At 34.0% G+C, this 12328-nt stretch overlaps 1 protein-coding gene across 4 annotated transcripts in view; it reads left to right on the plus strand.

The window, feature by feature from the left end:
- Positions 1-12328, plus strand: part of LOC128998148 (fructose-bisphosphate aldolase-like) — a 41918-nt gene that overhangs the window by 25712 nt on the left and 3878 nt on the right. For 3 of the 4 annotated variants that reach the window (XM_054424153.1, XM_054424155.1, XM_054424152.1), the window contains 4 exons: positions 8715-8906; positions 9708-9919; positions 10821-11011; positions 11915-12143. In XM_054424153.1, coding sequence (XP_054280128.1) covers positions 8740-8906; positions 9708-9919; positions 10821-11011; positions 11915-12143 — 799 coding nt within the window. In that variant the 5' untranslated portion in view covers positions 8715-8739. Of the gene's footprint in view, positions 1-1058; positions 1178-8714; positions 8907-9707; positions 9920-10820; positions 11012-11914; positions 12144-12328 lie in introns of those variants that run through there. The other variant, XM_054424154.1, reaches the window with a different exon arrangement.

Consider the following 12328-nt stretch of genomic DNA (forward strand, 5'->3'; position numbering starts at 1 on the left):
TATTTAGTAATTGTTATGTAAGGAGAGGTTTAAAAAACCCTTTAACAATTCAAAATTCTAGAAATGTTAGGAACTTATGCGCTTTATGATTTATGTTTTCACATGGTCTTATGTATGAAGTATGAAACTAGTGGTTCATTAATTCGGGTGCACATTCTAAGCACCCAAGATCCTAGGGACTCTTTCTCCCATCTTGATAAAATATGATTACCTATGTCTCCAGTGTCAAGTTTACAAATACTAAGTTTAAAGTTAACAATTAATTTTCAGTTATTTATAATAATAAAATATAAAAAATAACTAACTAAACATTCTATCACTTGCACAAGTGTAAGTTTATAATATGTTAGCAAAATTTATAATAATAGGCCCTGAACTAAAATAATTTAATTATTGGACCTTGAAAATATACCATTAATTATATGTAATCTTAAATGACCTAAGCTATTGGTAATATTCTATTGTAAATTTATATTAAAATTGTATGTAAATGATATGGAAAATTTAAAATAAAACAGTGAATCTGACACATACTTCTTGGACAGGCGGTGGGAGTAACTATGATATTTTTTTGGGACAAAATCACAAATGCTGTAATAGCTTTAGCCCTAATTTTTTCAGCATTGTGAGTTGTGCCATTTTGTTTATAGTTAAAAGAATCATACTAGATTTTAACCAAATCGTTTGAGCCAGTTTTGTTCAAATCAGATTTGTAAATTTAAAAAAATAAAAATTGATATATTTTTGATTAGTACCCACATACCAAAATTTCATCAAAATCTGACAACATGTTTAGTCTGTAGATATCACTTCGAAAACCACTTTTTGTGTTTAGGGGGGCCCAAAATCAAACTCGAAAATGTTGACGAAAACAAAAACAGTATAGGGAGAGAGATTAAAATTGAACAAAAGTTAACGTTAGGCCATTTTGGAATTTTTTCAAAAAACGAGTAGATTCGGCTGTGGTGGTGCGCTGGTTAGGGGAGAGGGTGGAATGCAGTAGTGGGTGTAGAGTGTGCGGGGGAGGATGCATTGCAGCTGGAGTAGCGCCTGCGCCCCTTGGCAGATGTCCGCAATGCAGGCCCTCCGCGCCTAGGCTCTCACATCTCATAGCGCCCGGCCGCCCCGTCGCGGTCGGGTCGCTTCTGCGGCACCCGGCCTAGGCCCTCGGCCATGGGTAAGTCCACCCTCCATTCTAATTCTCAACTTTCAAAGGGAAATTTCACATAATACACTATGCCTTCTCATTAATACTACAAATTGTTCTAGTATTCTACGTAACTTGCTTCCAAATGCACACGAAGGCATGGTGCCGGTCTCGTGTTTGTTGTTCCATGTAGTTTGAATACTGAGTTGAACTTGTAACGAACATTTTGGAATTATAATGTATATATTTCCTTAGTAATTTATATGTTGAATCTAAATCCGAATGAAATTTAAAATGCTGTATAACGTTCCGTTGTGATGTTTTACGAGTTGAAAATATACAATTTCATATAACAATTAATATTTAGTATTAAATAAACGAGGGATATGCTCGTTATTACTTTAAAAAATTTCTTGCATTTGTTTTTTGCAATTATTTTTACACCTAAGTGTTTTTTACATCATACCCGGTGTTTTCATAATTTAAGATGGGAAAATTTGTGCATGTGTACTGTACTACTTTTCTCATTAAATGATAATAGTAATGTATATTTTATTTTTACCATACAATGATTTTGACCATACAATTAAGTAAATAAATCGTCAACGAAAGTACCCAAATGTTATGAAATACAATGTAAGCTACAAATATTACTTTGAGCTTTAATTACACCATGTTCTGTATTTATGTTATTTAACCATTTAAGGAGTTAATATTTCAAACACCACTGGTTATGGTTGCTAAACACGATGACCTGTTAATTTACTTGCGCGGCGCCCGTTACTGGGTTATCCTGGTTTATCGTAAAATCGTTACTGTTACTGTAAGTAGTTGGAGCTGCCCAATACAGTGTTGCATTGTTTGCACCTGCATCGCGTCTGCACTCAGCAGACACAAGCGCTTGTCTGCACTCAACAGCTGCACTCTACTGGATGGACTACCGTTCTACACTGCACTCTACAGACTACAGACCTATACGCTTCATTAAATCGTCATTTAAACTTACGATTAAACAAATTTTATGTATTAATAATCTTAAATAATTATTTGACACACCATTTTGCTTTGCATTTTCGAGTATTGATAAGAATTGTTCAATGTTTTGTTAGTTTTAAATTCAATGTAGAAATATATTTTTAAAGAAATGAAAATGAAAACGATAACCTTAATAAAAATCAAACACTGAAAAAATTAGAAAATAACACAATTTATACAAAACTTAAATACGTAAGACAAGATAAATTATTACATTCGTTAAAAATATCCCCGATGCAGCAAACCTGCAGACTAGGCGAATTTCCATTTGCCTGAATTGATTTTAAATTAAATCTATTTAAATTACATTAGGTTTAACGAGTCAAGTACCTAGGTTTGCTGCTACAGGGAGGGTGATAAAGTGTGTTTTTTAGTAAATATTAATAGCTTAGTATAAAATGAATGGATTTGCCAAGTTTGATTAATATATATCATCCGTAAACAAGCAAACTACAACAGTTTACAGATCCTTCATAAAAATAACGTGGGAATTTTAAAATTTACATTTTTTAAATTTTCTCCGTAACCAATAACTGTACAAAAACATTTCAATATGCTAAATTATTTGTTTTTAAGCTCTTCAAAATGGTCTAGAGAGAAATTGGGAAATGTTCTTTTTTCAGGGTAATAAACGAGAACCCCCATTTTTTATCCCATAAAACCCTGATCTGGTTTCGTTCTGGTCCGTTATTTGTTATGGTCCGATGGTGGTTTGCGAACTCGAACAAATAAACGTTTACCCGTTTCTACCAAATTTAATCGAAATCGTTCGATATCATGTTTGCTCGAGTTATCGTGCTATTAGCACGATAAAAAGTTATATGCACGGTGCTAACGGACATATTATATATATGAATTTGAACGGATTATGTTTTTTACCTCTGGGAACATCAATACAAAAAAGGAAATCGGTCCCGGGTCCAGGACTCACCATGAGACCTACGGTAATAGCTTATTCCGTAGGCCTATATGGGAAGTTCGCTAAAAATCACAACTATAATTTATATAAGACAACATTATTTTTCTTAGTTTGAAGATGTGGTTTACTTTATTTGTTTAAATTTTTTATCAGATGATATTAATACTGGGGACATGACGTAAGTGTACCTATAAATGTACCAGTCATCAAACATATTAAAAAAATTAAAAAGGTACCATGGTTTTTGCTTTTTTATCGACTCGATAAATACGTTATAAGCATATATTGCATATTGTAAAATTGTAAAAATAACTTCTTGATCAATTGTAAAAAAGCTAGGTAATTTATGAATTATTATTTACACAACGTAACTTAAAGAATTTTAGTATGTCTTATCTCGATATATTCTATTGACTTGTATTTCAATTTAATATTTTCATATGAGTTTTTTTTTAACCGGGTGACATTTATTTATTTGTGCTTTATAATGTTTCAATGTTACAAAAAATATTAACGACACATACCGTGGTGTCATTACGCTACAACGAAAATAAAATACCCACCTTTTCGTTTATCGGAAAGTTAACATAATTGACCACATTTTGTCAGAGGCTCAAAACCGCACTTAATTATTTTACTCGACGCGGAAAATAATATTTTTACGAGTTCTAATAATAGTGGTTATATTAGTTGATAAACATTACGTTTGTTGTTACATCTACCACCAAAGTGGACACACGATCTCATAATACGGTTGATAAACGTTTAACAATAACATGTAATATTACTGCGCAGTTTAGTTTTCCCGCGTGCTGCGTCAACTTTGGTAGGTTTCAGGTCGAACTAGTAGTTAAATATAATTTGTCGTAAACATCAATGAAAGCATATGCAAACCTATATCTCTATATGTTTATCTCTCTACCGACGTAAAAAGAGTTTTTCTTTTCAATTAAACTGGTCATGTATAATGTAAAAATAAACTAAAAAGGTGAATAGAATAATAAATTGTATTAAATAGGAGCCACCAAAATCCTTTTCTATGTAGTTTGTGTTTATAATTTCTCGAATTTACCCCAATATATTTAACAAGTATAACTTCCAAACGCCAAGAAAAAATATCTATTTATTTATTATCTTGAAAGAGGTATCTCACCTCTCGGATTTCGAGACTTATATAATATTATAGATATTAATGTTTTCACCAATCAATATAAAGTATTCCTTCCGGTTCAATCCAGACTTTTGGAAGATTTACTTTCTAATAAATATAAACATCGATAATATGAGAAATTACGTAATATTTTTGTTTCCAATTTAAGTTGGCTCAATACGTTATGATACAAAAATGATATAAACAATATTTAGACAACAAACCGCGCAAACAGAATTATCACAGTTTTACGAATCCAAGGACGTATCGGAACTAAGCTATTTAACTATATTATGTCCTCTGGATTTTTCACAATTACCCTATAGATGATTGTGTTTTTGTGTTTATACCAGCATTGAAATGTGTGGACGTCTTTTCTAAGGGAACAGTCCAAAGCCTGGTCTCGTTGTTAGATTGGTTGCTAATTATTTCTTCAAAGTATTCACGTTATTTTTACTTTGTCGGTCATATAAATTGCATTCATTTTTTGTTAACATCCAACAAGTTCAGGCAAGAGCAAATTTTCTATAAATAATGGTGAATAATATAAATACTTAAACAAGTCTGCAACTTAGTGAAATAAGTGTTTTAAACACTACTTTACAATTATTTACATAATTGGTAATATAATTGAATACAAATTCAACATAAAAAAAGATACACGCCTAATTTACAAAACTAATTTACTAATTTACGAAACTATTCCAATTTCTGATGTCGTTGAAAGTAATTGCAGTTTGCTACTGTTTTTAAAATCGATAATTTCCATCGCCGAAAGGACAAATGATTGTTTTGTCCATGGCGTTACCTCGGCAATCAGAGCAAGGTAAAAGAGAAAACCCGGCGAAGGAGAGGGGAGGGAGAGTGGCTGTTGCTGAGAGAGAGAGAGAGGGAGAGAGATAGAGAGAGAGTGAGTGTAACTTGCATGAGCTTGCCAATTCGTACTGGACAGGCGAATTTTTTTCATGTTACACTTTTGAACATCCAAAATAGGTCTGCTCTATGGCCAAAAACAATTTTAGTTTACAAAACAATATCTTTAGAAATTAATATACATTTTATAGGTTCTCAATTATCAATAGCCAGGATTGTCAATGAGATGGGGGGGGTTATTTATTTATATTTTTACTGCACTTCTATATACAATAATATTTTGTCAAGCTGATAAAATAGTTTTTTAATAAAAAATTCCCCTTTTGCCAACTGAAATTTGAAATCAACATTTTATCCTGGTTTATGGTGGTTTGATGTATTTTGTCTTCAAAATATTCCAATCCCAAAAGACAATTTTAGATGAGTGTAAAATAACAATACCTATTTTTATGGAAAATACCTTAAGGAATTAGCAAACCTTCTGTTACAAAGAATATTTAGGGAGATTCCTTTATATCTCTCTTTTTTTGTATAAATGACCTTATTTTCCATCAAACTTGAGATGTACATAATATATTGACTTGATAATTAACGAAAATAGTTAAATTGAAATACAATAATATCTGTGAAGTAAGTTTACCACACATTTAAAAATGCATTCATAACTAATTCATTATATAATTTTCTGCACCACTACACAATACTCATTATTCACAAAAGTTTTTTTTTTTTTTTTTTGCAATATATTAAAGATTTCAGAAGGAACTGAAGCTTATGTGTCCCCTCCTTTGGTTGCTCATAGATGTCAAGTAGAATTTCACATTGGATAGTCTTCCCTACATTGAATGGATCATAAAGAACACAAATAATTTCCTCGGAATTCTAAATTATTTATTCTAATATCTGGAACAAATAAACACATTCATATCACACTTACATTTTTCATCATTACAATCTTTGGTTGATTAAATTATCTTCAATGCTATTTGCCATCTTGATACTTCATATAAAGAAATTAAATAAATTTTTTTCATATTAATGTAAAAACAACTTTCGCTACTGTATAAATTTGAGTTTAAAAGCCACCTGTAAATTATTTTCTAAATTGGAACAGGGGTATTTCAATTATTACTTTACTTAGTTTTTATGTTTAATTTAATAGTCTGATACTTTTTTTGGAAATATGTATATATTTTTCACTGTTATTTGTTTATTTACTTTTTTGTGAGTGTCTTTATCATTGGCATTTTCTAAAATACAGTACATTGAACACTTTGATGGAAAGCGGCCTGAACACTTTAAATGCTTGTAGATATGCCGAATTTTTAATCAGAAGTCTGTGATCCTAACTCATCCAAATTTCAAAATAAATAGGAAACCTTTTTTTTAGAAACACCTTCCTCCAAAGATGTGTTTAGCCCTGTGAGTCTCAACCAACAGTTTGCTTGGAGAAATGAACATAGAAATATCGCTTAAAGCTTTTTCTTTATATACTTGATTAATATAATTTCGACATTGATAGAAAAACATCGAACATTGATGTTTCGAAAACATTAATTATCGATGCTCATCCCACCCATAAGTATCCCCCTACCTAGTGTTTGTTTACTCATAATATACTTGCCTATAAAAATTTTGAGACACTCAAAACACTCTTCTAAATTTTAAAATTCATGTTTGTAGCCCCTGAGCTTTTGGGCATAATGTAAAACTAAATTTTGTTCAATTATAGGTTGATCAGTTGTAGAGTGAAAATTTTAAAACATACGTTTTCAGGAAAAGCACTTTAAAAAATTTTTGTTCCATTTTTTAAACTTTTATTATTATTTTTTTATTTCATTAACATTTGAAGTTTCATAAAATGTCCATGGTAACGCAATATCTTGGGTTATTTTTTATTAATAGAGCATCTTTGATGGAAAAACACAAAATTTAGTCACGACCATCACGGACATAAAACTGAATATTAAAAATAGTTAATGTTATTTGTATAACTATGTTTTGTTATAAATTAATTTACTTTTAGGGCCATTATACAATAAACAGCTCACTAAGCTTTTGGTATATTTGGTCTTTCTAGAAAAAAATAAAAAAACTCAAAAAATTGAAAAAAAGCCAATAAAATCTTTTTAAGTTTGTATAGGCCTAACTCCGAAAAAACTTACCTGAGACCCGAAAAATCGATATGTTTATATAGAGGTGTGCTTCTTTTGTGTATAAAACATTAAAATATGATGATATTTAAATTTTTTAAATTAAAAAAAAATTAGTGTTTCAATTGAACTAAACTGTTCAATTTACAATGATATTGAAGTTATTGTCACGTCCAAACACAGTATAATCCATAAGGCTGGATTGGTCGTGAAAAAAACCAGCGATGGTCGTGACATTACGTGTTATTTGGCTCTGTTCTGGCGGTAGCCCTGCACCTCATGCTCGAGGATACAAAGTGGACTTCTAGGTTAATCTATCAAGTGAAATATCTTATAAACTAAAATTAACATTATGTCTTCTTCATCAAATGACTACGTACGGTCATGGACACACCAAAATTACAAAAAACACAAACTTGCCTTTATTAATCTTGTAATTCCTCCTTTCAACTCAAAACGACCGGCACTAAATTCCTAACATACACTCCGAACTACTCTTTAAAACCAACTTACTCCATCGACGCCAGGCGCCACTGTCGTGCTCTAAAGTTGCAAATCTTTCCCTAATTGTCGTGACGTCAAACCGAGGGACAGACCTATTTAGTCATGGTAGTCAGTTTAACATGAAAAGAAAATTATCATATGCTCCTTTTTCCTAAGTTTAATAACTATTGATGTAATAAAAATATGACATTATATATTTCGGCATGAATAATTATTCTCAAAACAGCATCAAAGTTGCAAAATGTACCCTAGAGACACGTGACAGTCGTGAGTTTCGAGACTTTAAAAATACGAAAAAAATACCTAGAACCTATTTAAAGCCAAATAATTGTGTGTAACATGTTGCCCCCGTCCCAAAAAATATCAAAACACATAATGATAAACTACATATTCAGTATCTACGAAATAAAAGGCCAGGCACATAAAAACGTACGTTTCAAAATTTTCACTCTATCGTCAAAAGGCAAGAGGTAAAAACACTACAGTACGGCACGAACAAAAATATGAGGAAAAGAATCATTAAAATAGGCTTGTTCTAACCAAACTGTTCTGTGTTGACCCACCACACAGGTATCAAGGAACAGGCTCAATGTGTATGTCCTTTTATGTCACTCCTCTAACCTTTTATGGCACAGTTAATACTTTTATAGTGAGAGTGGTAGACAGAGACTTAACGTTATGGTTTTTGCATTTCCCTGAGCACATAGGACTCATGTGTGGAACGTATCCAAAGCAATGGGTGAATCGATGCAATGACCTGTCCTGGTGAGACTCAGGACACCAACAGAAGACATATTGCCTCATGGATTAGTAGTCCGCCACGTAACAGACTAAGCCACCGCCTTCCCATAACTTATCTACCTACCTATTGCTTTATCCTCTTATTATATGAAATAGTATTTTCTTTACAATAACTAGCCTATATTGTTTCAGACCCTCGTATTGCACCAGCGCCAATATGACCACCTACTTCAACTACCCCCCACCCGAGCTGCAGGAGGAGCTCAAGAAGATCGCCCAAGCCATCGTGGCTCCAGGCAAGGGCATCCTGGCTGCTGACGAGTCCGTGGGTACCTGCGGTAGCCGTCTCAAGGACATCGGAGTAGAGAACACTGAGGAGAATAGGTCAGTCAAACCGAATTCTTCTTCTGGCTGAGAATAAAATGGAAACAAATTAAGAAGCAAGTATAGTGTGGGGATTTGCTCACTATCCATTGTGTACCTAGCTGCTTTGATGTCTCAAGTCTCAACTTGAGTTGACTCAGGGCCATCCCTAAGGTTGGCGGAGCCCGGAGCAAACGTGGTCGTGGCGCCCCCTCCCCCCCAGTAATAGTTGCATTCGCATATTTTTATACTATGTTAATACAATAATAGCCGATGCGCGGCGCCCCCTCAGCCACAGTGCCCGGGGCAGGTTGCCCCCCCCCCCCTTCGGACGGCCCTGAGTTGACTGATTTTTTGTGTACCTACTTTAAGAGGTTGGCGGCCTCTTTTAACCTTGCATTTGCCCGTCCACATAGACTAAGCGCCCGTGCGTGGATCGTTTAAAGCAAAGCAAGGAGTGAGCCGGTACAGTACAAAGGTGAACCGTACTGATAAAATGTTAGTGGCAGTGACCAGGATCCAAACCCACGACATCGCTGCCTTGGGCCCGAAGTCCGCAACGCTACTGACTGAGCCACCGACTCACTATTGGAACTATTTGGAATTGGATCTGTTCCATATCAGACTGTTTAGGTCCAAAGAAAATGAGTCCATTACGTCCACAATTCAAAGCTGCTTCATAAATAGTATTTTCCAAATATGAGTAATCAAAAATTAAATTTATAGTACTTATAAATTAACCTTTATTTTCCATAACCAACCCTATTTGCCATTCTAACTAATCTCATATTTTACAAAGTACTGAATTTGAGTTTTACGCAGACGACTTTACCGACAACTCCTGTTCTCCACTGACCCGGCGATAGCAGAACACATCTCCGGAGTGATCCTGTTCCACGAGACATTGTACCAGAAGGCTGATGACGGAACTCCCTTAGTGGATTTGCTTAACAAGCGAGGCATCCTCCTCGGCATCAAGGTTGACAAGGGAGTTGTTCCTCTCTTCGGCTCAGAGGACGAAGTCACCACCCAAGGTGCCTAAGCCATAACTTCTTCTTAACTTGTTACAAATAATTCTGTGTATGAAGCATTTGAGTTGAGAGTATTGATTTATTGTGTAATGGTAAAATATAAATTCCTCTCTTATAAAATTCACAGCACACCATGCAACTAATGCTTGAAGTAAAAATATTCACTTAAAATATTTCCTAATGCCTCCTTGTACAAAAAACATGAATAACTTCTATTTAATATCGAAAAAAGTGGTTTGATACTTTTACTTATAGCATTCACTTTTGGATCCAGAAGTAGACATGCCGAATATATGAACCAGCTGGAGAAAATGTTTACTTAAATATAACATATTTTAATTTATAGTTGGTTACTGTCAAAATTCTATTCTATCCCATGGTTTTGATACATTAAACAATTTACTATAAGTCGTCCTTTTAGTTTTGCTTCATAATAAAGTTGGCACATTATGAAGTAATTGTACAGTAGAATCTCTTTAATTCGAACTAATTGGGACCGGCAGTAGTTCGGACTATTGAATAGTTCAAATTACAGAACATATTGTTGTTTTTACATAACTATCGCTAAAACCTATCTAAAATGAATCATAATTGTTACGGAAAAGGTGAAAAATCCTTTAAAAAGTAAAATACAGTGTTTATTTAATACAGTAGTAAATATAGTGAATAAAGAACTACTGTACTGTGTATAGAGTACAGCAATGAGGCGATCGGATTACGGGGGCTGGGATTAAAGGGGTTCTACTGTATGATCATTAATTCCATTGATAGTTAAATCTTGAACTTATTAATTAATAAATGCATAATTTGACTCAACTTATTGTGTAAAAGTTTAACCAATTCAAACCATTAGTTTTTATTGCATTTAACCTGTTACTCTAATCACCCTTACATGATTTTGCAGGACTTGATGACTTGGCCCAAAGGTGTGCCCAGTACAAGAAGGACGGATGCCAATTCGCCAAGTGGCGTTGTGTCCTGAAGATTGGCAAGAACACTCCTTCTTACCAAGCTATTTTGGAAAACGCCAATGTTCTGGCACGTTACGCTTCCATCTGCCAATCTCAACGCATAGTTCCAATTGTTGAGCCTGAGGTTTGTAATTAAAATTGTCTTTTACCTCCTAAATTTTGGTGGTGTAAAATGTAGAAAAACGTTTTCTTTTTTAAAAGGGCTACTGATATATATATATATATATATATATATATAAAATCCTATACCTGAAGAAGATCTTAATGGTTTTTATGTAAAGTATAGATGGTTTATCTTCTTTGGTCACCCAGTTAGTTTGCAGTTCGCACTTTGTTATGTTGATTACCGGGGAGCTACTAGTCCAAACTGTTTGATTTTATCATAGACATAAGAATTAAATATAGACAGACAAAGGAAGGTTCCGCGATGTGCCACTAGAACAGTGTTTGTTGATTCACTGCCATCGTTGACTTACCGTCTGCTACCAGGACTACCACCCTTGCAAACGAAATGCTACCATCAGACTCACTTTTCAATATGGGTAAAGTACAAAAGTCTGAAATCCTGAAATTTTAACAGAAAAGCCCTTTTTTAAACTCCGTAATTTTTGAAACACGGAAAAATATCAGAACTTCTAATCCCTGGGTTCCGGGGAATTCTCCAGAAGTTGACAACCCTGGCTCCAACTACCAACTTGTCTTGACAACGCTCGCTAGCGCTTGACACTACAGCAGCCAAAACTTCACGGCACTCCTAGCGGTGGACGCCAGAATATATGCTAACCGCAGCACTGCTGTCTGTATTTAACTCTTTTGTCTATGATTTTGTAGACACAAATGACTTCTTATTGCTAAAATTTGAGGGTTCGATGGTATGAATCTCTTAATGTTCAAAACTGCATGAAAGCAAATAAATAACTACTATTTATTACAACACAATTATTTCTACAGTTTCACTTCCTCAGTCTCTTTCCTTTATGAGTTGAGGTTTGACCTCTGTTGTGTGACATAATTTCTCGGTTCACAGGTGTTGGTTGACGGAGACCACGATATAGACAGAGCACAGAAAGTGACAGAGACAGTTCTTGCAGCTGTTTACAAGGCACTCAACGACCACCACGTCTACTTGGAAGGCACCCTCCTCAAGCCCAACATGGTCACTTCAGGCATGTCAGCTGCTAAGAAGTCCACCTATGAAGAGAACGCTCGTGCTACTGTTCAAGCTCTCTCTAGAACTATGCCTGCTGCTGTCCCGGGTAATTTGTTACATTTTTGTGTTTTCCATGCAATTTTTTTCATTTTTCAATTTTTTTTATATTTTTTTCATTTTTTTTATGATTCAAATCCATTTATCTTACATTTACCTTTTGGATATCAAAATTAATTCATAATGAGTTTATGAAGAGTTTATGCTATAGCAAATCCATGCCCATTGACAAAT

Source organism: Macrosteles quadrilineatus, unplaced genomic scaffold (assembly GCF_028750875.1).
Source record: "Macrosteles quadrilineatus isolate MER2022 unplaced genomic scaffold, UCM_ALF_1.0 Scaffold_7__1_contigs__length_78375512, whole genome shotgun sequence".
NCBI classification, from domain to species: domain Eukaryota; kingdom Metazoa; phylum Arthropoda; class Insecta; order Hemiptera; family Cicadellidae; genus Macrosteles; species Macrosteles quadrilineatus.